The sequence below is a fragment of the Paramacrobiotus metropolitanus genome, unplaced genomic scaffold (assembly GCF_019649055.1).
Source record: "Paramacrobiotus metropolitanus isolate TYO unplaced genomic scaffold, Prichtersi_v1.0 Parri_scaffold0000006, whole genome shotgun sequence".
NCBI lineage: Eukaryota > Metazoa > Tardigrada > Eutardigrada > Parachela > Macrobiotidae > Paramacrobiotus > Paramacrobiotus metropolitanus.
In genome coordinates, this window is record NW_026570226.1 from 2947198 (window position 1) to 2972645 (window position 25448).

Below are 25448 nucleotides of genomic sequence, written 5' to 3' on the forward strand. Positions count from 1 at the left end.
GCAAATTTAATTAAAGTAGGTCATCCAAGCGGTATTGTTTTGTCTGCATGTCTTATCGGCACGGGTAAGTCAAGTGGGTCGTGAATCGCAAATATGCACTTCTGCTGTGCCAACGTGCTATTCTGTACAAAGGACAGAGATTTGTTAAATCTTAATTTGCCCATGTCTAGCACTAAATTTTACACATGACTTTCCTCTGGATTTGTTAAACACGGAGCGTTTGTGATAATCACCAACGGGTCTACGACTTCACTTTTAGAGTTTATCGCAATCGTCATAATATGCGAATAAGCTTGCCGCGTTTTTCCGTGCTTTTCTAGCTTTATGATTGCTCGATGTTAATCAGCTTCATTTACAGAATGAAACTATTGGCTCTGCAGCTTCTGCTACTTTCAATCTTTGTTACTGGTAAGTTAAGCGTTATAATTAACGGTAGATCTGCATACGGTATTCTTCCTTCGTCGGAAACAACATGTTTTAACAACACTAAACCTTTTCGCCTTTAAAACGGCCTGCTCAATACCGACACCTATTTAACTTTACTGTTCCCTTTACTTGACTTTACGTGTGACTTTCAAAATTTTTCGATTAGCTGAATGCTTGAAAAGATCAGGTGATTTCAGCCACAAAGAAACTTACCTGTAGCGCACTAGTATGGCAGTGACAAAATTGTTCCAAACTGTAGAAGCATTCGACAACAACGGCGCTTCGACACAACCGGCTGTTAAAAGACCTCTAAGACCTACCTGTGATTACCTCGAAACATGTTACGAATGGAAGCCCGACTACGACATACTGAGCTGTGATTTAGACAGCTTCCAGCAGACTAGCCCTAACGCAATTCTGGATCCCTGTCCCGGTTGGCTGCGAGCCTTCTCACTGTATCCATTCCGGTTCCAGATCATTATTCCAGTCGAAACAGGTGCTGAATCCGATGGAAAGATTTATTCTCAGTATGCGCAGTCCAAATGTTACATCAAAGCTGCACCCGATTCCTTTTACCCGAACAGGAAATCGGCCACCATAAGAACCGATGCCTTTCGACCAAACGGTTGCGTGAAACTGCAGACCTCGTTCTGGTACCGGATGTCCGCTGCGCCGATCCTCACGGGTGACCGCAATAAAGACTACTTTTTGGAGTTGGTAGTGCACCATTCCGCGGATAACGCACCTGGTTTCATTCCTGACTGGCAGATCTGGGGCAGCACCAGCGATTACGCCGCCTTTCCAGGTCCGAATGTGTGGACACGGGTCCAAACGGAATACGCTGCGGATGACCAGTTTACTCTCAATTTCTACGCGCATCACGGCGACACTTGCAACACCACATCCATCGATTTGGATGGCATCGACACAAAAACAGCAGGTATACTCTATTACCTTCAATATTCCCCTAATAAACAATATTATACTAGCTGGCATTACCAGACTTGCTCTAGCGAACCACCCGGAACTCATGAAACAATCAACTGTTACTGTTACTTGTGTATCACGAATGGTTCCTTCACCGCTGCAGAGAAAGGTTCACTGCAAATTAACTAACTGTTTACAATTCGGTCCCCAGGATTACTTATTATTCTATTTGTGTTCCGGTACTGTATTTCAACATTGTAGCATCTAGTCAGTAAAGACCAGTTAAGTCACAGAACAAGCCAATGAAGCTTCGCCGCTGAGCGTGTTTTAAAATATATATTCTGATATTTAAAAGGCGTTTAACGGTGAATAAAATAGCGATTTTTGAAGGTTTGAGATTTTCCTCCTGGTTCCGTACATCTTTAGAAGACAAGGTTTAAGCAGCAGGAAGCGACAACCATTAGCATTACGGCAAAACTAACACCGGTAGGATCGAAAGTAAAAACACAGGAGCTGTGCAGTGCAGCCATAAAAATTTTGAAAAGACATCCGAAACGTGCAACTCACCTCCTAATTTCAGAATTTAACATCGGTTTGCAAACCAATCTAGAGAGCGAAAATTGCTTGTGTTACTGTTGTGTAACTTACAACAGCTGTATCCAGATAACCACCTACTATACTTTCAGCAACGTCAAACTGCACGCGTGGGGCATCAGAAATACCTTCATTCGAACCAGCATCCGAACAACCCATATTCACCGCTACAAACGACCGCACCGAAACCCTGCCCATCACAGAACGTATGTCATCCACAACAACCCAAGCGCCTGTTACCACAACCGAACGCACTTCGTTCACCGACACAAACAACCATTCAAAAACTGAATACACCAATGCAACATCTACTACAACATCCGAACAGCCGTCTAATGTCACTGAGAAGTCTTGGCCCAACACCACGTACTATGATATTGAAACTGATACCTCCACCGGTACAACATCTACTACGACATCCGAAAAGCCGTCTATTGTCATTGAGGAGTCTTGGCCCAACACCACGTACTATGATATTAAAACTGATACCTCCACCGGTACAAAATCTACTACAACGTCCGAACAGCCGTCCAATGGTACTGAGGAGTCTTGGTCCAACACCATGTACTATGATATTGAAACTGATACCTCCACCGGTACAACATCTACTACGACATCCGAACAGCCGTCTATTGTCATTGATGAGTCTTGGCCCAACACCACGTACTATGATATTAAAACTGATACCTCCACCGGTACAAAATCTACTACAACGTCCGAACAGCCGTCCAATGGTACTGAGGAGTCTTGGTCCAACACCACGTACTATGATATTGAAACTGATACCTCCACCGGTACAACATCTACTACGACATCCGAACAGCCGTCTATTGTCATTGATGAGTCTTGGCCCAACACCACGTACTATGATATTAAAACTGATACCTCCACCGGTACAAAATCTACTACAACGTCCGAACAGCCGTCCAATGGTACTGAGGAGTCTTGGTCCAACACCACGTACTATGATATTGAAACTGATACCTCCACCGGTACAACATCTACTACGACATCCGAACAGCCGTCTATAGTTACTGAGGACTCAGTGAGGAGTCGTGGCCTAACACCACGTACTATGATATTGAAGCTGATACCTCCACCGGTACAACATCTACTACGACATCCGAACAGCCGCCTATTGTCACTGAGGAGTCTTGGCCCAACACCACGTACTATGATATTGAAACTGATACCTGCACCGGTACAACATCTACTACGACATCCGAACAGCCGTCTATTGTCATTGAGGAGTCTTGGCCCAACACCACGTACTATGATATTGAAACTGATACCTCCACCGGTACAACATCTACTACGACATCCGAACAGCCGTCTATTGTCATTGATGAGTCTTGGCCCAACACCACGTACTATGATATTGAAACTGATACCTCCACCGGTACAACATCTACTACGACATCCGAACAGCCGTCTATTGTCATTGAGGAGTCTTGGCCCAACACCACGTACTATGATATTGAAACTGATACCTCCACCGGTACAACATCTACTACGACATCCGAACAGCCGTCTATTGTCATTGATGAGTCTTGGCCCAACACCACGTACTATGATATTAAAACTGATACCTCCACCGGTATAAAATCTACTACAACGTCCGAACAGCCGTCCAGTGGTACTGAGGAGTCTTGGTCCAAAACCACGTACTATGATATTGAAACTGATACCTCCACCGGTACAACATCTACTACGACATCCGAACAGCCGTCTATTGTCATTGATGAGTCTTGGCCCAACACCACGTACTATGATATTAAAACTGATACCTCCACCGGTATAAAATCTACTACAACGTCCGAACAGCCGTCCAGTGGTACTGAGGAGTCTTGGTCCAACACCACGTACTATGATATTGAAACTGATACCTCCACCGGTACAACATCTACTACGACATCCGAACAGCCGTCTATTGTTACTGAGGAGTCGTGGCCCAACACCACGTACTATGATATTGAAGCTGATACCTCCACCGGTACAACATCTACTACGACATCCGAACAGCCGCCTATTGTCATTGATGAGTCTTGGCCCAACACCACGTACTATGATATTGAAACTGATACCTGCACCGGTACAACATCTACTACAACATTTGAGCAGTCTTCCCTTGTAACAGAGCAGTTTTGGTCAAACAGCACGTACAATCACACTGAAACGGAAACTACCAATAAAAGCACACCTTCTACAACAACCGAGCATCCTACCGTTTCAGTTTACTACGCGACATTGGTTAACGTGGCTCAAGGTGACAACATTTGGCTGATATTTCTAGAAAAACGATATATGAACTGGACACATGTTTTCATATTAGAGTGTCCTTGCGTGCGCAGTGGGGTTGCCGCTCTCTTTCTTGTACCTACCATTAGTATCAGCAGAATATATAAGTAAGAACAAGCACTTATTGTTCACAGGGACCATTGCCACTACCATATCGCCTCTGGCTGCAGAGCTTGAGAATGCTTCTAGCTTGGCTTCCTACCCAGACAATACCGCTTATTATATTCACTCGACAGGCAATGTTTTAAATGCATTTGCGAGTGGTGTTACCAATAAAAGCACAGATTTTAACTTTGACGCTATTATAACAACATCAAAGTACTTTCGAGATTTCGCCGGAACCGAAATTCCTACCGATTTACCGGAGGGCGCTCAGCAGGAAGCCATAAACACACTGCTTCAGATTACGGATCAAATCATTTCTGCCCAAGAATCTGGTAAAGTAGCCGCGCCAGTTGCAAGAAGCGATGGACAAGACGCCGCAGCTGGGATTTATGAGGCGCTGGAAAACATGTACAATAATCTGCCGCCTGCCGAAGAGCCATATGTGTTTAATGATACGAGGACATTTGGGTGCTGTGAACATACCCTGCACGATTAGGCTGCGATGAACAGCCGGCTAAATTTATAGCCGTTTGCATTCAGACCGAGCTACGGCTAGCCAGCTGTTCATCGCAGCCTAATCGTGCAGGGTATGTTCACAGCACCCAAATGTCCTCGTACGTCTTCTGTGACATATGCCAATGTCGTTCTGATTAATGCATCTTCACAATTCGACGATCTAAATATTCGAACCACCATGGAAATTTCCAGTTATGATCGTGGAGAACTGACTTTGGACACCTCGAACAAGAGCTCTGAACCGGCAGCGACTATCGCTTTCAAGGATGGCGTGCTGCGGGAAGCTTTCGAGGAACTCAGTAAGCTTGGGGTTGTTTTCACTGTAAGTGCTATATTATAATTTTTTAAATTTACTGTAGAACGAACGGCCAACGAAACAGGCGTGAAATTCGCATTCTCCTTGTCTGCGATGCCAGCGTTTAAGTTCGCCCGATCTATTCCAGTGAACGAAGTACGGGAAAAGTCAGGTCCATTGGTTCTATTGGCGTCTGTAGGGCATAGCTTGAAGCGAAAAGACATCATCACCATCCGGCACAACGTCGACCAGTTGTTTAATGTAAAGTCATAAGCCACTCACTCACTGATCGGCCAATCTAACCAGTTACGTTTTTAGTATCCATCAGGAGCCAGAAGGAACCATGAATGCATTTTCCTGGACTACACGTCCAAAACTTGGGTGCAGAAAAGGATGGGTGCAGAATGTCAGCTAAATATCCAAAATGGGATAGCACGATTGTGGAATGCACCTGTGATCATCTGACGCCATTCTCGCTGCTATTGACGTTGTGTGGCAGTTTGTCGACTTCTTTCGCTCCCACCGATGAATCCTTCACTCCAGACTTGGCCATCGTGACCATAGCGACAACCATCGTCTCCGCCGTGTGCTGCGTGACAGCTGTGGCTATCATAATGTACGTGGTCTTGGCAATTTACAGCATGCATTTCCTGTTGTACATCAGGTTTGTTCTTAGAGTGAAAGCTTGGCGAAGGAAGGTCATCTTTGACGAGATGACCTTCACGCAGACCGGTTTATGGGTCGTATTGTTCGGCATGTACTTCTTCATCATATCCTCCCAGATGATGGTCCTGATCCCAGAAATGTGTGGACAGCGGTTCTGTTTGGCCAACGCCATTCTTGTACACTGGTTTGCGCTTATGAGTGTGGCGTGGACAGTGGTGCAGACAGTACGAATCGTGCAGCTAACACGCTACCCTGAAGAATACGGCAGGCGGGAGCCCATTCCTGGTGACACGTATGGCGGCTTCCGGATCCGAGCTTGGCTGGCAGCCACAGGTAATTTTTTCGCATAAGTTTGCATTGATTACAGGACTCCTAAGGGATTGTTTTTTAGTTCTTCCCTGTCTGTTTCCATTTCTCGCTTCCATGCCGCATTTTTCTGATACTCTCGCAACAATCGTTGGTGGTTATGGTTACGGAAATCATGAGAAATGGTAAGCAAACAGTAAACTGCAACGGAAAACAGCCAACAGTCATTTTCTGTGTAGGTGCTGGTTAGACGGCGATCATTCGTGGATTCCATGGGTGACCTTTATTACACCCCTATCTATCGCAGGGGTACTAAACATATCCGCTGTATTATTTTACGCTTTTAGTGAGTGGCAGTTCTACGTACTTTCAGGACCATCAAACAGCTTTCTGAAATTTTATACGTTTTGATTCATTCATTTTCATTGTTATAGCCTCCAAGAAGCGTCAGAAAAAACTGTCAATCCCATATACACGCGCCGCCGCGCAACCGGATACTGTTAAACAAAAAGTCCATGGGATCATCATAACCACGGGACTAATGGGATTGATCTGGTTGGGCTTGTGGTTGGCGCTTTTATCCTGCTACGTCGATGAAATTCTTCAGTATGTCTTTGTTCTACTGCTGACGGTGGCCTGCGGATCGCAGGCCGTTTATATCATTATCTTCCAAGCAATTATTCCGGAAAAGCGAAAGAAACGTTCAGTGCGCTCTTTCTCGAGTCTGAGCGGCACTATATCAGCGCAGCTGCACGACACCAGTAAAAGGTCATCAGATCTACCCCAGCACTATAGCGCCAGAATTGTGACTACAATTCAGTTATTTATGTACGTTAAACGGAAAAAAGACGATTCTGGCTTCTCCATCCGGTTTGCACCAAAAATTAATCATTCGAATTGTTAAGAATACGCATCTTTATAGAGATCCTTCTTCGTTTTGTTTTTGTTACCAATGAGATACTGGAAGTCGGGAAGGCTGTTTAACGATTAACGCGTTCTCTGTTCTGATTTCTTGATGAAGTTATTGAATTAAAAGAATTCTCTGACGCTTAAAAAGCAACTTCATTTTTTTTCACACCGCATGGTAAAATACAATCTATGTTAAAGCAAAGAAAATTATTGGTCCGCTATTCTTGCTGTTAATCGTAAATCGTAATTAATGTGGTAAATCGTAATCTGGGAACGGGTTTTGGTTGGGAGTACGGGGAAATTCTATCCTTATTAAACCCTTAAAATGTTTTTTTTTAAATTTTTTTCATGCCGAGTTTTGGGTTGGGGTGTTGCGGCGGAAACACAGCGCCTAATGATTATCAAATGAAGTTAGGTCAGTACAAACGGGCTAAATGTGGTCAGGAAACGGTGCCAAAAGCAGGGGCGTTGGATACGGTGGCTCTATTCTCCTATACCAACGGTCACCACATTGGTTTTACACCTTTACGGGCTTGATCCGGGAAACGGCAACATTCGAACCGAAGATGATGGGAGGTCATCTGAAGGCTGGATTCGAGGCACATAACATCATACCATTCCCTCCTAGTGATGACAGAAGCCTGAACACATAGACATTAATTTTTCTGACTATATACGTCGATTTTAGGATCCGGCATACCACAAAATACGACTCAAAAACGCCGAAAAAGGTTGAATAAAGTATGAAAAGGCTATAAAATTATCTTACAGGAAATTACCACTCTGCAGACATTATTACTGTTACACTGTAGAAAGTAAAATCAAAAAATTTTCATTGAATACTCAAATGTAAATGTAAGAATCCGTGCACGCAGCCAAAACGCGTGCGGACTCGAGAAGGTCACCCGTGCACGCTACCAACGCTCGTGTTAACCGTTGTTCAAAACGTTTTTATATGAGTACGTATTCATCGGGCAAAATGATTGAACTGCTCACGGCCAGCCGCAACGCGCATCGGCTTTCACTGGTCTTTAGCGGTTACGAAGTCGATAAATCATCCTATTTTGGTGCTGACTTCCAGTCTGTTTCGGAGCGATCCCAGTGATCGGGTAATTAATGCATGAAATAGATTTATTTTTGTCGTTATTGCTTTGTCGGTTGGTGTGCCGTTGCGCCCGCTGATACATGCATACTTCTAGTTCTAGTTGATGTCAAAGTGACTTACGCAAAAGCGGCCTCCCAGTTCCCACAACACTCGTCCACCAATTAAAACTCGTCACTGGTGACCCACTTATAGCACCTCTCTCTCTCTTATCGGCACCATTGAATACAAATGGGTCGGCAATCAAAAGTATGCGCTTATCAGCCTCAGCGTAGCAAATAACGGACGAAGACCAATAAAACTTTTGTGTTAGTCGGAACCTGTTAATTTTCCGTGCCAGTCAGTGAGTGCTCTGTGCATGTTTCTTTAGACTGGTTAGGTAAAAATTTTTCGGCAGTCCACACAGGTCAAGGCTTTAGGTTTCTATGTTTTTTTACATTCATTTGACATTTCATTATGTCAGGAAGGCGTGCCAACGACGCAGCAGTATTGACTACCCTACTTTTTTCCTTTATTATCACTGGTAAGATGACAACCAATTAGATGACAATAACATTTGGAATTGATATACAGTTATACATTTCTTGTTAAGGTTTTCATCACTTTTTTTTTAAGCAAACGTCAGGCTCAGTCATGACAGAAAGGGATAACGCAAATGGGTGGCACGGATGTGTCAGATCCCGGCGTAATCATGAAGTATTTAAATTAATGAAGTATTAAGTGAAGTATTAAGAATTAAGTATGAAGAATTAATGAAGTATTAATGAAGTATTAAAGATAAATGAAGTATTAATAAAGCAAAGTATACAAGTCAAGTACTTTAAAGTTTAATAAGCTAAAATGCAGAAAAAAAAACTTTCTCGTGTAACCCAGCTGCATAAAACGAAAAGGATATATGTGTACAAGACTGCAAACAGGAAGTTTAGCGCCATCAGCCAGCTTTCTCATAGACGGACGCTCTAGGCCATAGGTGGTATCTCTACTTTGTTAAAAATTCAGTTTGTTACTGTACCCGCGCGAGTTTAAGGGACAGAAAATTCCCCCGGAGCGCCCGCACTAGATGTCGGCAGCTTTGACATCAGGGAAACCGACGCCTAGCGCGGGCGGTCTGGGGGAATTTTCTGTCCCGTAAACTCGCGCGGGTACAGTACTTGCCAGTCATTAGTTTTTGAACCTTTCCGTTTATTGAACATTATTCTAAACTGAAGGGCATTCTAGACTGTACACCTCTTTTCCTGAGTTATAATATGTTCTCTGAGTTACTGATTCATTTATGAAGCAAGAGCATACAACTCGATTGCGGGACTCCAATGTCTACGAGTAGTTGGTTTCTTAAATTGTGCTGCTGTATCGATATTATATTTTTATATGTACTGCCAAACAGAAAAACGGTTTTCCAGCTGTTGCATGTGCTGACTGATTCTGTCGTATCACATACAGCTCAGCTGGTTCACGATTCCACGGAATCTGACGTATGCGAAAATATATACGAATAAAATTTAAAACTATACTATGGAATAATAAAGGATGATACGCCAGATGCCAGATGGTAAGCGCAATGAATGAATTTAACTGTAGGTAAAGGTGACTGACAGAAAAAAAAGTGAATCAAAAGGCACTGTACCAAGAATGACCACTTCACATTTAATGTTAAGTTGTGCAGAGAGTGGTAAGTTGTAACCGTCTACCAATTAACCTTAAGAAACGCCCTGTGGCCATTTGTTTAAGCGATTCAGATTTAATTACTTTCAAATTCAAACCATTTTTTTAAATTTCTAAAATCATTTTGATAAGCTATGCTTCTCATCGTTCGTTTTTTTATAAATCGTGTAACTTTCTAGAAAGTTCCAACGTGACTTACGCATCGATAAACCCGGGTTCCGCAAAAAACCAAACTCGCATGTGTATTTACCACGAAGAATGTTATATATATCCTCCTCAATCTCCCATAGGTCAGCTGACCTGCGAATTTGACAAAATTATGCATGGCAATGTAACGGTATTCCCAAATACATGCTCAAGCTGGTCTTTTACGCATTCGTTATATCCGTATCAGTTTCGAATTCTTCCAAGCACGGAAGTTGTAGGACGGGATCAAGATTCTGATTTCCAGTTTGCTCAGTCAAAATGCTATGTCAAAGACGATCCGCTATCCGCGTATCCAGAAAGGAAATCTGCTATTCTGCGATCGCAGATCTTTCCTCCAAACGACTGTATGAAATTCCAAACCTCATTCTGGTACCGAATGTCAGCTGCGCCGATTCTCATTGGGCGTCCTGACAAAGATTATTTTCTGGAGTTATTAGTTCACCATTATCGCGATGACTCTCCCGATTTCATCCCAAAATGGCAGATTTGGGGTAGCAAGAGAGATTACGCGGGGTTTCTTGGTTCAAACCTATGGATCTATGTGGTCGCGGAATACGCTACTGATTCTCAATTTGCACTGACATTCCAAGCGCATCATGGCGATACCTGCAACCGCACATCCATCGATCTCGACAATATAGTCACAGAGGCTGCAGGTAGGCCTTAATAAATACGAGCCTTGTAAAAAACCAATTTCTGAACTAAACGTTAAATTATGCCACAGTAAACCATATGAAGAAACAAAATGCACGGAATCTGGTATCCCAAAAATAAAATGCTGTTATCCGTAGTTCCGGCTGCTTGCCCATTCGATGAATCGGAAATTTTTATCGTAACTTCCACCGCTGCCGTTGTTGACAACGCAACAGAAGAAATTCCTGCATCTACTATTCCACCAACGTCCATTACCATTGGTCCCATCACATCATCCAGCACCATTACCGAGGATACCACGACAACTACTCCTGACCTCACCACATCATCCAGCACCATTACCGAGGATACCACGACAACTACTCCTGACCTCACCACATCATCCAGCATCATTACCGAGGATACCACGACAACTACTCCTGACCTCACCACATCATCCAGCATCATTACCGAGGATACCACGACAACTACTCCTGACCTCACCACAACATCCAGCACCATTACCGAGGATGCCACAACATTTACTCCTGTTCCCACCACAACACCCACCACCGTTACCGAAGATCCAGCCACCTCACCCGGCCCTTTCTTGGATGGTATTACGCAGTTGTGCATGCTACTCCCTCATCTACTGGTTGATGGTGTGTTTGAATAATTACAGGAGCAAGTGGCGTAATACAATCAGTACTCAGCGCTGAACTAAAAAATGTTACCAACAAAGAAAGCTACGCGAATGAAACCGAGTACTACGTTCATTCGGCTGACAATGTTTTAAATACCCTCAAAAGCGGTGTTAGTAATGGAAGCAGAAAACTCAGTTTCGAAGACATCGTTGCAACGTCCAAGTTTTTTGAGGAATTAGCGGGAACAAATGTAACTGCTGATCTACCAGAGGGGGCTCAGAAGGATGCCATAAAAACTCTCCTCCAGATTACAGATGAAATTGTAAGTGCTGAAGAATCTGGTAAGTTAGCCACATCAGTGGTAGGCGACGGGGGTCAGGATGCTGCAGCGGCTATCTACGAAGCACTAGAGGACATGTACAATAGCTTACCTCCTGCGGAGGAACCCTACGTGTTTAATGATACTACTTGCGTGGCTTTTGTGAATGTGGTGGAAATCAACGGTTCTTCGCGGTTCGACGATCTGAAGTTTCGCACCACCATGGATATCACCGGTTTTGGTCAAGGAACATTGACTTTGGGTGACGATAACGAGAATGCCACTTCCGTGGCAACGATTGCGTTCAAAGAAGACGTGCTAAGAGAAGCCTTTGAAGAACTGAGTGCGCTAAATTCAGTAAATTGCTTATGGTTCAAGGTCAACACTAAGAAAAATACAAATTTTCCGTTATTGTAGAACAAACGGCCAATGAAACAAGCGCGAAATTCGCATTCTCATTGTCAGCTATGCCGGCATTTAAGTTCGCCCGCTCTATTCCGTTGAACGAAGTTCGGGAGAGGTCAAGCCCTTTAGTCCTTTTGGCATCTGTAGGGATTAGTCTTAAGCGAAAAGACGTTATCACCATTCGGCACAATATCGACCAGTTGTTTAATGTAAATCCAAGTTCAGTAATCATTCGTCCGTCGAACTAATAAATATCGTTTCTTAGTATCCATCAGGGGCCAAAAGACATCACGAATGCATTTTCCTGGACTATACGTCTAAAAAATGGGAGAAAGACGGATGCAGATTGTCAGCTAAATACCCGAAGTGGGATAGCACGATTGTGGAATGCACGTGTGACCATTTAACGCCCTTCTCCTTGTTATTGACTTTATGCGGCAGTCTGTCGAATTCTTTTGCACCAAACGACGAGTCGTTCACCTTTGATTTGGTTGTTGTGACCCTAGGGACGACGATTGTCTCGGCTGTCTGCTGCCTGATTGCTTTGATTACCATAATGTAAGTGACCATTACGGTTTAACGTAGAGCCCTTCGTTGTGACCAGCTCCGCTTTTTAGAATGAAAGCTTGGCGAAGAAAAGTCATCTTTGACGAAATGACCTTCACGCAGACCGGTCTATGGATTGTTCTGTTTGGAATGTATTTCTTCATCATCTCCTCCCAAATGATGGTTTTGATCCCAGAAATGTGTGGACAGAAATTCTGTTTAGCTAACGCCATTCTTGTACACTGGTTCGCACTGATGAGTGTCGCGTGGACTGTAGTGCAGACAGTGCGTATCCTGCGGCTGACGCGCTACCCGGAAGAATATGGCCGGGAATACATTCCTGGGAGCAGTTACCGTATTTTCCGAATCAAGGCCTGGTTGATAGCGACAGGTTAAATTTTTGCGTAACGTAGACCTCTGCAGTAATTACAATTACAAGTGGAATCTGTATTTAGCTATTCCCTGCGTGTTTCCTTTTCTGGCCTCCTTGCCGCATTTGTCTGAGAACTTCGCACTATTCGTTGGTGGTTACGGTTACGCAAACCACGAAAAATGGTAAGCAAGCGACCAATTAAAAGGGAAAGCAGTTGACAGCGTCCTGTTTCTGTAGGTGCTGGCTGGACGGCGATCACTCGTGGATTCCATGGGTGACCTTTATCGCGCCACTATCTACTGCAGGGATACTCAACGTATCGGCCGTGGTGTTCTACGTTTTTAGTGAGCAATCTTCTTTCGTAGTCATTGAGCATTATCAAACAGCTTTTTCGGTACTATAACTATTTGGTTGCAATTATTTTCACCCATTTTTGTTGGTAGCCACAAAAAAGCGCCAGAAAGAACTGTCAATACCTTATAAGCGCGCCATCACGCATGCGGATCCTGTCAGGCGGAAAGTGCATGGGATAATCATAACTACCGGCTTGATGGGATTGATCTGGTTGTGTTTGTGGCTGGCGCTGTTGTCCTGCTACGTTCATGAAACTGTGCAGTACGTTTTTGTTCTACTGCTGACCGTGGCCTGTGGATCGCAGGCCGTTTACATCATCATTTTCCAAGCCATTATTCCGGAGAGGCGACCGAAACGATCATTACGTTCATTCTCCAGTTTGAGCGGTACACTATCAGGCATCAGCACAGTACCCCAAAGTGACCATGCGCCGGTCGAACACGTGGAACGCGGACTTTGTGACCTGTGGGTTCTTTGCTGCTGTTTTCGTTGCACCTAAGATACAGCTGTGTAGCCGGTCGGGTGGGGAGAAAAGGTCAGCACGCCTTCTAGCGTCGTAACTAATATTTCTTATGTTAACAAAAAAATGTTTCGTGATTCGTTGCTAAAAGTACTTTTTTTTTATAAAAATGTGTGTTCAGATTCCATATTTTTGTTATACTGACTTGGATTACTAAAGAAATGTGGGAAAGTTACTTAAAGCGCGGTATACTTTCGATTATTGATACCACGTGGGTTTACGATACTAACGAGATAACAGCTGTCCGAAGGAAAAATTGCCTTCACATCAACGAGCACATTAGTCATCAAAATATTTTTCGTGACCACCTGAAACTCTTTGAAATTATCGCGAAAAATTTGTTCGTATTTTTGTGTCCGCCGTGCAAAGTATTGTACTTAATAAATAAATAATTATTAGACACTTGTTCGGTTGCTTCAGAGTATAAAAAATACACATGCCCTCAAACAATTACAGTTATGTTAATTTTGTGTACCAACGATTTTACGAGCTGCGGATGCTAACGGTCGATCAATATCATTTCCTTTACCAAATAAATAAAGTTTTTACTGTTAAGTGCAATAGGTGGATGAACCGATTGACCGTTACACAACAAAATGTTCCCGGTGTCTTCCATCCAGGCTACCCCAATTCACGCAAAGTCAACCGGAAATTTCTTCGGTACACAAAGTTCACTGCACACTGATGGTGTCCCGGGTATCGCCGTGCTTGTTAAATTTACCTGTTTCATTACGCCACAATAGCATTAGCCGCGCGCAACTTTATACCGCAGCGCCAGCGCGGAAAGCCGCCATACGGCGCCACAATAGCGCTCCCACACGGCGCTATTGTGCGGCAGGCAGCCTGAGTGACAGGGCCGCTTATTAGCGCAATTACACGACAGCACAGTACCGGGCACACATACAACCATGCTCACTTGTTGTTATATAAAACACCGCGGTACACACTCAACCACAGTCAAGCAGTCACCGGGGCGATAAGCAGCGACGATTAGCAGACGATGGTGGTGAGAGATTACACGCGGTTAGTTGCTACTGTCTTGATTGCGGTCGTCTACACTTGTTGGCGTGCTGGTGTGGTGTTGGCGCAGAGTGGTGTTAATAAGAATAATATTATAACCATTATGGAGGCTGTGACGAATTTGGAGCGCAGCACGGATCCGGCGTTGGATGTCAAGAGCAACATCACCGAACTGACCAAACGCGAGACGCTGGCCGTGCAGCAAACCTGGGAGGAAGTGCTGAAGCTCGGCACGCCCACCGTCGGGGTGGCGCTCTTTGACCTGTAAGTCTGCATACTTGCACCTTCAATTTTTAATTGATTTACCGTTGTATTATTTTTTGTTAAACTTTTTTGGCTTGATTATAAATAAAAATGGCAAGTTTTAGGATATTTTGCAATACATACTCTGTATGTGCATGTATCAGAAAAATGTGTAAATAACCCAGAGCACGAAACGAACCCAAGGAATACTGCAATAAATTGTGAATTTATGACAAATTAATGCAGTCAACGTGCTGCCTAATTGCTGTGTATGGCCTTGCTAATTGCCGAATATAACGGTAAACCAGCGAAAATTACGCGCTCATAAATAAGATCCTGCAGAGAAAAACCGGTTTTCGGTGTTTTACGGCCATTAATTTACCCGTATAAACTAGCTTAACTATAATGTCGTAAATAAACATATAGTAGTTAAACACAAAATTATAGTTACTTCTTAGTTATCAAAAATCGTACTTACTTCAAATCGTTAAAATTGGTATATTAGCTTTACTGATTACGGCCACAGCCTGATTTATTTGCAATGCAAATTCCGCTGTGCTGCGGTGTGAAATTTAGCGTCTGCTATCTTAACACCGGTTTAAGCGCTTATCACAACAAACGAGCGCTGTCAAAACATAAGATTAAAAAAGACCGTTTTCTGCGAGACCACTTGACAAACGGTGCGTTATTTCAACTGTACTGCAACATTTACCGGAAGTGCCGGAAATGCTAGTGTAAATTGTATTAACTGGCAAACATATCGTTGAAAAATCAGAACTTACATAAAACTAGCGATTTTTGTTACTTCCATAATTATAGCAATTATTAACAGTAAAATAAATTTAAATTTACCTAATTGCGCCTCGTTTTTGAATCTTATGTGACTAGCCTCAATATGAATTATGATCGTTGTTAAAATACGGTTGTGTTGGTTGTGATGACAGGTTTTTCTCGCGCAATCCAAACTACGTCCAGTTCTTCAAAGCACTGCGTGACGTGCCAGCTGGCCAACTGAAGACACATCCACGATTGAAAGCCCACGGAACGACGGTGGTGCAGTTGAGTACTTGATATCTAATGACTAATATTTTATAATAATTCATCGTGTCGCATTCCACCTCGGCTGTCAGATTACGGCCGACTAATTGGGCCCGGCTTGACATTGGCCGTCGGGCCGGATTAATGTATTCAAGCGCTCTTTGACAGCCCGCGATTGACAGTGTTGCTTTGTATAGAGTACCAAGCAGAATCTAATACCGGTGTCATGTTCGAGTTAAATTATACAATCAGATGCCAAACAGCCACATCTGAACAAACTCAACGCTTAACATAGCAAATAAAGTCAAATTAAGACGTCTTTTGGCATGACTTTAGAAGCATGTTTACGGATTTTAACGAGAGTATTTTTTGTTTTCTTACAGGACACTTTCTGGAATTATACGTAAGTCTCACAATTAAACTAAATATTTCGCTCGATACAGTTTAAACGAATACTGAATTGACGTCAAAACTGCGTTTGTTTTTCCAGAAACTCTGGACGATCCCGGTAAAAGCAAAGGTCACAATCATCCTTGCTTCAGTCAGCTGACTAATCGCTTGTTTCAGAGACAACCGTGCTGATTCTGCAGAAGACCGGCCGCGATCATGTGCGCCGTAAGATCCACGCGGAACAGTTTCAAGTAAATCAAGGCACTATTGAAAAATGTGACGCGAAATTAACAGAAGAAAAATGGTGCATTCTATGGGTAATTGTTTGCAGGAGCTGCACCGAACCGTGTTTGTTTTATTGGAGCAAGTATTGGGTCCATTGTGGACGCCGTTGGTGCGCGAGAGCTGGGATAAAGCATTGAGCGTGGTGATGAAGGTGGTCCTGGATTCCCTGGAAGATGAAGAAGCCAAGCAGCGGAATAATGCGGTGTGAACCAACCCAGCGGTGCGGAAACCGTGCTTGTTATTTAATCATTCCCGGTGATTGCGCAGTACAAGCTATTCAATGCCCATTTAAAGGTTAATTTAAAGTTTTAAACATGCCTAGTAGTTATTCATTACATTTGGCCATTATTGCATGCAAAATGCTAAAGCGAAAGTGCATTCTTTGCCTGGTACAACAGTAAAAGTACGTGCTTGTTTCTGAGGATTTAGCGGGAGAATCATTGTGACGACATTTTAATATTTATTTGTCTGCGGCGTTTTCACGTCACATCGTTATTCTGTACAACTTTTTCGGCGTACATGCGCATACATTAAACCTGTTTTAACCACACAAAACCAACAAACTTGAGCAACAATAGTAGTCGTACAATATTAATAGGCCAAAAGGAACTGCAAATTGAAATAACCCTCCATCCACCCATGTATTCAACCCTCGAATTCGCCTCTACCAATCACAGTCTGTTTTATCAGGAAAACAAAAATCAGCTTAAGTATTTCTTCAACCGTGTATTTTACCTACACAAGTACGAAGAAATAGTTTTGACTCTGTTGCAAGATCGATAGCCGAAGGATCAGCCGTATCTGTCGTCTTCCTCGTACTCGTAATCTAAGTAGGACGCCTTGTCGGTGTCCACACTGGATAGGGATAGCGCATCAACTGAAGACGTCGGTTTGGCTTTGGCATCGTAGATCAGATCGAACCGCATCCCGGGGTTCGGCCGCGGTACCGTCTATGTAAACAGCGAGTTATATTGCGCGTTAGAGGAAGATGCTGCTTGAACGCATAATCTCTTCGTTGCGCTTCAAAAAAATATTTAAGAAAAGGGAATAATTATTGTTCTAAATTGTACATGCACAATTTTGTTACTTGCTTGCGCGCTTACCGTCTCGTTAATGGCTTCAACGACTGATTTAATCTCATCGTCACTAAGGATCGTCGACATGACGAGGTCATCTGGGGGCATGGCAATCTCTTCGGCATCCATGGAGGCCAGTGTTATGTTCGTCTTGAATTCTTTTTGTGCTGTACTGTTCTTTGGTCTACAAAGATTACTGTGCATCAATATTCTACACGCACAATTATTTATGGCGCTAAACGGATGTGACTCACTCTCTTCGAGACAGATAACAAAATAAAACGGTCAGACAGACAATTAGCGCTCCACCAATACCGATTACGGTGTAGATCAAGATCATAGGAGCTGTAGAAGGAAAAATGGTCAATAACCACAGGAGCAATGCTAACGTTATTCTGCCCAAAAATTAAAGGATAATCCGTTTGTTATTTGTGGCACCAAGGATACAGTTTACTCACCGTCTGAATCCTCTGCAAATAAAAAACAACAGTATTAACAAGTGCCGCAGAACAAACAGAGTCAGGAGCATTTTTACCAGTGCAGTCGGCGTTAAAAGCTGATTGTAGCGGCCTTGAGAATCCTTGGCGACACGGACACTCAAATCCGCGTGCTACAACCCGATCGTTCAGGACACACACAGCGTTTTCACCGCACGGATCTTGCCGACAGGGATCGAACGTGCAGGATTTGCCAGTGTCCGACAAAAAATAAGGACCATCATTACATCGACACAATGTTTCCCCGGTGGTGGTGTTGAGCGCACAACCGGCTGTATTCTGGCCACAGTACCGAACGCCTTCGACGTCGCAGCGGTCAAAGAACTGTGCGGTGTTGGAGGAGACTGTCACTGGGGTTTGGTTGATGGTTGTGGTGAAAGCTATGACAGCAGCCGCCTGAAGGATTTCGGGCTCGCTCACCGTACTGTTAGTGTCGACAATTTGCAGTACGGTGTCGGCGAGCACGGAGCCTCGTCGGAATCCTTTCATTACGGCTCGGCAAGATCGGGAAGCTAACGTAAGATTGGCACACAATGCAGTTTGAATCTGAAAAGGAATCATTTCGGTGTCGATGTATGGCATGATGCAAGCAGTTCGATGTTTCTCGCATTCCGAACAACTGGCTGCTTTGGCAGACGCTTTAGAGCGCCAGTTATTTAATTTATCAGACACACAACGAACATAGATTAAGCTGGCGGTTGCATTAATACTGTAACTGTCTTTACATGTGAGTTCTGAAAACCACAACTGATGCTTTTCCAGTATAACCCTACATCTGCTGATGCAGCAAGTTGTCCGGCACACGAAAGCAAAAAAGCATTACTGAAGTATGGCTCTTCCATACTGACCTGTGGCACTATTTGGCTGACCAGTTCCTGAGATAGAATACTTGACATGTCTGCCAATTCCTCTTGGAACTCAAAGTCATTCAATCGGAAAGTAGCTTCCACAACGGCCTCAGCTATAGAACAATTTATTAGCTGCTGCAAAAACGCAGAACCAAACAAAAATATTATAACGATTCTTACGATCGCGGCAAAAGCCAGATTCTTCATCCTTGTACTGACTAAATGCGCAGCGACAACTCATCAGAACCGAGTCCATGACGGAGCCATTCACGCACGGCATAATTGTTGTTTCTTCCGGAACAGGTGTACTTTCCTCCGAAACAGGCGACGGTTCCTCCGGTAGCGATGTAGTTTCGCCCGGTTCCGGGGTGGTCTCATCTGTTACTTGTGCGGTTTCCTGCGTCTCTAATGTTGTCTCATCTGATTCGGGTGTGGTTTCCTCAGGTACTGGCGTCGTTTCTCCGGTCTCGGGCGTTTCAGCAGGGGTCGTTTCACCCGGCTCAGGTGTTGTCTCTTCTGAGACAAGTGTGGTTTCGTTAGACACAGGTGTGGTTTCTTCAGGAACCGGTGTTGTCTCCTCTGGTTCAGGTGTTTCTTCCGATACCGGTGTAGTCTCCACTGGTTCAGATGTGGTTTCCTCTAGATCGGGTGTCGTTCCTTCAGGATCAGGAGTTGTTTCACCTGGAACCGGTGTAGTTTCCTCAGGGTCAGGAGTTGTTTCCTCAGGTTCAGGGGTTGTTTCTCCTGGAACCGGTGTCGTCTCCTCAGGGTCAGGAGTTGCTTCCTCAGGATCTGTTGTCGTTTCTACGGGTTCCGGTGTGGTTTCCTCTAGATCGGGTGTCGTTCCTTCAGGATCAGAAGTTGTTTCACCTGGAACTGGTGTAGTTTCCTCCGGTTCAGGAGTTGTTTGCTCCGGAACCGGTGTTGTCTCATCAGGTTTAGTTGTTTCCTCTGGATCTGGGGTCGTTTCTACCGGTTCCGGTGTTGTTTCCCCTGGAACGGGAGTGGTCTCTTCTGGTTCAGGAGTTGTTTCTTCCGGGACCGGTGTAGTTTCCACTGGGTTCTGTGTGGTTTCCTCCGGATCGGGTGTCGTCCCTTCAGGATCAGCAGTTGTTTCACCTGGAACCGGTGTAGTTTCCTCCGGTTCAGGTGTTGTTCCCTCTGGCACTGGTGTTGTTTGCTCGGGTTCAGGAGTTGTTTCTCCTGGAACCGGTGTCGTCTCTTCAGGTTCAGGGGTTGTATCCTCCGGAACCGGGGTCGTTTCTGCGGGTTCCGGTGTGGTTTCTCCTGGAACGAGAGTCGTCTCTTCTGGTTCACGGGTTGTTTCCTGTGGAGTAGATGTAGTTTCCTCTGGTTCAGGCGTTGTTTCCTCTTGAACTGGAGTCGTCTCCTCAGGTTCAGTTGTTTCTTCCGGGACCAGCGTAGTTTCCACTGGTTCTGGAGTGGTTTCCTCTGGAACGGGAGTCGTCTCTTCAGGTCCAGGAGTTGTATCCTCCAGAACCGGTGTCGTTCCTGCGGGTTCCGGTGTGGTTTCCTCTGGAGTTGGTGTAGTTTCCACTGGTTCAGGAGTTGTTTCCTCTGGAGTAGATGTAGTTTCCTCTGGTTCAGGCGTTGTTTCCTCTGGAACGGGGGTCGTCTCTTCAGGTCCAGGAGTTGTATCCTCCGGAACCGGTGTCGTTTCTGCGGGTTCCGGTGTGGTTTCCTCTGGAGTTGGTGTAGTTTCCACTGGTTCCGGTGTGGTTTCTTCTGGAGTTGGTGTAGTTTCCACTGGTTCCGGTGTGGTTTCCTCTGGAGTTGGTGTAGTTTCCACTGGTTCCGGTGTGGTTTCCTCTGGAGTTGGTGTAGTTTCCACTGGTTCCGGTGTGGTTTCCTCTGGATCGGGTGTCGTCTCTTCTGGTTCAGGAGTTGTTTCCTCTGGAGTAGATGTAGTTTCCTCTGGTTCAGGCGTTGTTTCCTCTGGAACGGGGGTCGTCTCTTCAGGTCCAGGAGTTGTATCCTCCGGAACCGGTGTCGTTTCTGCGGGTTCCGGTGTGGTTTCCTCTGGAGTTGGTGTAGTTTCCACTGGTTCCGGTGTGGTTTCCTCTGGAGTTGGTGTAGTTTCCACTGGTTCCGGTGTGGTTTCCTCTGGAGTTGGTGTAGTTTCCACTGGTTCCGGTGTGGTTTCCTCTGGATCGGGTGTCGTCTCTTCTGGTTCAGGAGTTGTTTCCTCTGGAGTAGATGTAGTTTCCTCTGGTTCAGGCGTTGTTTCCTCTGGAACGGTGGTCGTCTCTTCAGGTCCAGGAGTTGTATCCTCCGGAACCGGTGTCGTTTCTGCGGGTTCCGGTGTGGTTTCCTCTGGAGCAGGTGTAGTTTCCACTGGTTCGGGAGTGGTTTCCTCTGGAGTAGAGGATGTTTCCACTGGCTCAGTAGTGGTTGCCTCTGGAACAAGTGTAGTTTCCTCTGGGACAGTAGTATTTTCCTGAGTTGTAATGGGGGTGGTGTCTTCTGGCACAGCAGGCTCGAGTGTTGTGGTATCGCAACCAGGTAATGGCACTGAAAATGGACAACTCGCTTAAATAATTGACGCTGGTTTCAGTAAATGTGGGAATTATTATTTTGTGTTTTAGTACTATAAACGTTTTTTCTTGTTGCCACAAAGGCTTGTCAAAAAGCCATAGATTTGGTAAGCAAAAAGCGCGCCACATTTTATCAGCACACGAGAAGTATTTTATAAGCCCGAGCACTCTAACGGGTGATGCATTGTTGCGGTATGTGGGTGTATGTCGGCGATGGTGCTTTACTTGATTAAAACGAATTTGTGAGATAACAGCTTATGCTACTCGCAGTACTAGTACGGTGTGTTGCGCTTAATAAAACCTGTCGGGCTGATCTTCTGGCTATGGTGCCGGAACATCAATGATCAGATATTTCCCTGTTAAATAACAGTCTACCGGGTGCCGAGACTTTCTTGCTCTCTTGGGTCCACACCGTAGTGTGGTTATCGGCAGTGAGTAAACGTGGCACTGGCAGGTGCCCCTGTCGTAATTATCCGAGTGAAATGCGACAACTGGACGATGCAAGTACGTAGTACTGGTCAGCAAGGTCTGACTAATGAACTGCACGTTTAATAGTTCCATCGTGATGCATGATTGCCCACATTGCCTGAGTCCAGTTAACACAAGTCATCAGACCACGCATGTCGAGCAACCATAAGCTGCTGGTGTCCATCCGGGGTTTACAGATTACTGTACAGCAAACATTTATCCACTTTGCTGAATCGCGGGACCGACATTAGTGAATGTCAAGGTATCGACATTTAGAAGCATCAAGCTCCCGATGGGGAAAAGTTAATTTCTGTGCTTTTTTCGCCGACGATTAGCATATGAGGCTGTGTGATACTAGTGAAATTATGATTGTATCATTATCGTTGTTCCAGTAGTAAACCGAAATGAACGAGAGGGCTTAATCCTGTTCTGATGTCGTGTTTTACCTGCTATTCTGGTGTCGATGCCATCTAGATCGATGGATGTCGTGTTGCAAGTGTCGCCGTGATGCGCGTAGAAATTGAGAGTGAACTGGTCGTCCGCAGCGTATTCCGTTTGGACCCGTGTCCACACATTCGGACCGGGAAAAGTTGCGTAATCGCTGGTGCTGCCCCAGATCTGCCAGTTCGGGATGAAGCCAGGTGCGTTATCCGCGGAATGATGCACTACTAACTCCAGAAAGTAATCTTTGTCGCGGTCACCAGTGATTATCGGAGCAGCAGACATCCGGTACCAGAAGGTTGTTTGCAGTTTGACGCAGCCGTTTGGTCGAAAGGCAGCTGATCGCATGGTGGCTGATCTTCTGTTGGGGTATGCAGAATTGGGAGCAAATTTGACGTAGCATTTCGACTGCGCAAACTGGGAATAAATCTTCCCTGCAGCTTCTCCACCTATTTCAATGGGTAGGATCTGGAACCGGTAGGGATAGAGCGAAAATGCCCGGAACCAGCCGGGACAAGGATCCAGAACTGCATTGGGACTGGTCTGCTGGACGCTGTCCAGATCACAGTTCAACGTAGTGTCGGACAGAGAAGTCCATGAGTAACAATGCTCCGGATACGGATAGTCGCAGTTGCTTCTAACTTGTTTTGAGATATCATGTTCCGACCAGATTGGGATGCTCCTGCAGAAAGTCTCTGCAAAAACACGAAAAATGCTTCCTGTTTGCGTGCAATTAATATCCTACATATGATACAGTCCCAACTGTATCAAGGAAAACTGACGGTGTGGAGCGCTGCTTCCCTTTAATGCATCAGTAAATAGAATCAACGATGGAAAGCACAAGCGGTGATATTTCAAAGAAGCTTTCAAAGTCTACACCGTCTCTATTTCTCTTTTCGTGCTAACTGTAGGTAAGTACGCTAATGCAGGTAGAATTTAAAACTATTCTCTGTGCGATTTTGCTAGTGGTTGCGTATTGCAGTTAACCTTTGGCATAATTATTGTACTATGTAGTTATGACATAGTGCATACGCGTGTGCTGATACGCGCAATTCAAAGTTCAGCTTCCGCTTTGTATAGTTCGTTGCTTCGTTTGTTTGTTTGTTTGTATCGACTTCAAACTGCCGGTTTTTATCATGGCCGGCGGATGTACATTTACACTCTTTCTGATGTCTTTTATTGACTATATGAAACGAATTGTTCAAAATTCTACCGGGTACTTAAACAAGAGAAAATGGAAGGACAGCGGGGTACAGAGCAATATCTACAAAAGGAGGCGATCGACTAACAGAAAAATTTCGCCTAAACTCGCCACCGGTGTTGCCAATTTAAAGTTATTTTGTAAAGAATTCTAGTATAGATATGACTCGAATTAAAAGGTACATAATTATACTTAATGGTTTAAGCTCTCAACCGTTTTAAAAATTTGCTACTACGATACCGATAAGCCCAGAAATCATCATGTCATTTAACACTATATATGTATCTGTACATAATCGATTTAGGATTTTACACTGGCACTGTTCTATGGTACCGGTGTATTGTACTCGCACGTACTTTCGTCGCAATCTAAAGTTGTTAATAAATTGTTGTTAGGTGTTAATAAACTTATTTGTACAGTAGTTATAAAATTCAAAAATGTATAAATCTACTAAGGAGCATTTGCGCGGTTCGTACAGCAGAGACGTATCTGAGATAATCTCCAGCTGCCCACTTACCGGCTACCAGGAGCGAGCTGGCTATTATAATTCTCCATAATCCGTATGTATCCATGGCAGGTTGGCTTTCACGGTCAAAAAGCGTAAACAGGTCAAACCGAAGGCAACGTTCTTAAAGGCTTTAAAATGCACAAACCTCGTGCACAGAGTGTAGCTATTAACCGAGGAAAGGGAAATCGGTAAACCGTGCATTCTTCGACAATAACGCACTTCCGTTTCGTCCGATAAGATACATGGCGAAGAAGCTGCATTGCTGCTGTAAGGTGTCATCACTGATAGCCTGATAAACAACAAAAGCAGTGATAACGAAAGAATACGCTGCTACGCTCGCTGGGGCTCCGTTCATACGGCCGTGAAAAGACCGGTATACTGGTTTACGTAATATGTTAGTTTAGGCTAAATGAGATTTTGCAGTATCTGTACAGGTAATTTTCGCCTACGTATTTCGACAATCCACTGAAGAATCGTGATTTATAGCTATGCAGAAATGGCAGATGACAGCTACCTCATTCAGTTGGTGGGTGATAAGTGAAGGAAAATAATAACACTCGTTAAAATTGTAATCAGGGTTGCGAAATGTCCCACGGTTAGTTATGTACAGATACAGATACATACCGGTATCAATAATATAGAGAGTTCAACTGGCAGTTTCGCATTTGCTATTACAACAATTTAAATATGTTAACGAATGAAATAAGTACAAATGGATATTAATACTATTAATTGTATTTTTCGGGTCTCCGGCTTTTAGAATGACACAAACGCGTCAGCGTCACTCCCTAATGCTATCCTATCATGAATTAATTAGAATTATCGGCGCTTTCGCTGGTATGGATTGTATTTGGAGCAACGTGTCAGGAATAAGGTCAGGAGCGGAGTCTCTGCCGATTAGCAGGAATTTCTAATTTTATCGCAAGTTGTAATTACTCGGGTATTATTTTCCCGGAAGGCAGCATACTGTTCGACATTCGCCGGTTGCCGCTCGTTTTAACGTTAGAAAATTAAAACGAACGACGAAAGGCTTGGGTAATACAGAATCATAAGATCAAAACTTTGACTATT

At 44.3% G+C, this 25448-nt stretch overlaps 3 protein-coding genes and 1 long non-coding RNA gene across 4 annotated transcripts; 3 read left to right on the forward strand and 1 right to left on the reverse strand.

Moving 5' to 3' along the window:
- The first annotated feature begins 5001 nt into the window (after window positions 1-5001).
- LOC129581758 (uncharacterized) lies at window positions 5002-5724 on the forward strand. The gene is made up of 3 exons (XR_008689535.1): window positions 5002-5165; window positions 5226-5422; window positions 5480-5724. It is a non-coding gene; the product is annotated as an uncharacterized LOC129581758 (long non-coding RNA).
- Window positions 5725-5874: 150 nt separating this feature from the next.
- On the forward strand, window positions 5875-13786 carry LOC129581730 (adhesion G protein-coupled receptor L3-like). Its single transcript, XM_055472947.1, has 13 exons — window positions 5875-6160; window positions 6219-6318; window positions 6373-6479; window positions 6568-6894; window positions 10397-10669; window positions 10805-11263; window positions 11329-11952; window positions 12027-12223; window positions 12280-12572; window positions 12632-12951; window positions 13016-13115; window positions 13171-13277; window positions 13377-13786. Exons 1-13 carry the CDS (start codon window positions 5875-5877, stop codon window positions 13784-13786), a joined length of 3603 nt encoding a protein of 1200 aa, XP_055328922.1.
- Window positions 13787-14763: 977 nt separating this feature from the next.
- LOC129581570 (globin-like) lies at window positions 14764-17257 on the forward strand. Its single transcript, XM_055472718.1, has 6 exons — window positions 14764-15091; window positions 16015-16128; window positions 16492-16511; window positions 16599-16616; window positions 16676-16749; window positions 16830-17257. The coding sequence occupies exons 1-6, from the start codon at window positions 14808-14810 to the stop codon at window positions 16989-16991; spliced, it is 672 nt and encodes a 223-aa protein (XP_055328693.1). The 5' UTR covers window positions 14764-14807; the 3' UTR covers window positions 16992-17257.
- Window positions 17258-17361: 104 nt separating this feature from the next.
- On the reverse strand, window positions 17362-24579 carry LOC129581569 (proteoglycan 4-like). Its single transcript, XM_055472717.1, has 9 exons — window positions 24387-24579; window positions 22674-23363; window positions 19385-21736; window positions 19205-19317; window positions 18395-18902; window positions 18318-18329; window positions 18114-18204; window positions 17887-18043; window positions 17362-17733 (listed from the first exon to the last, which is right to left on the reverse strand). The coding sequence occupies exons 1-9, from the start codon at window positions 24439-24441 to the stop codon at window positions 17575-17577; spliced, it is 4137 nt and encodes a 1378-aa protein (XP_055328692.1). The 5' UTR covers window positions 24442-24579; the 3' UTR covers window positions 17362-17574.
- Window positions 24580-25448: the final 869 nt, after the last annotated feature.

Bases quoted from the DNA above. Each gene is read 5' to 3' on its own strand.
- LOC129581730 (XM_055472947.1), top strand. From the start codon at position 5,875: ATGACCTTCACGCAGACCGGTTTATGGGTCGTATTGTTCGGCATGTAC. The intron at 10,670-10,804 runs GTAGGCCTTAAT...TGTTATCCGTAG, and splicing joins TATAGTCACAGAGGCTGCAG to TTCCGGCTGCTTGCCCATTC. The intron at 11,264-11,328 runs GTATTACGCAGT...GAATAATTACAG, and splicing joins ACCCGGCCCTTTCTTGGATG to GAGCAAGTGGCGTAATACAA.
- LOC129581570 (XM_055472718.1), top strand. From the start codon at position 14,808: ATGGTGGTGAGAGATTACACGCGGTTAGTTGCTACTGTCTTGATTGCG. The intron at 16,129-16,491 runs GTTGAGTACTTG...GTTTTCTTACAG, and splicing joins CACGGAACGACGGTGGTGCA to GACACTTTCTGGAATTATAC. The intron at 16,750-16,829 runs GTAAATCAAGGC...AATTGTTTGCAG, and splicing joins TCCACGCGGAACAGTTTCAA to GAGCTGCACCGAACCGTGTT.
- LOC129581569 (XM_055472717.1), bottom strand. From the start codon at position 24,441: ATGGATACATACGGATTATGGAGAATTATAATAGCCAGCTCGCTCCTG. The intron at 23,364-24,386 runs GTAAGTGGGCAG...GTGTTTTTGCAG, and splicing joins CAGCTCGCTCCTGGTAGCCG to AGACTTTCTGCAGGAGCATC. The intron at 19,318-19,384 runs GTAAGAATCGTT...ATTGTTCTATAG, and splicing joins ATCTGGCTTTTGCCGCGATC to CTGAGGCCGTTGTGGAAGCT.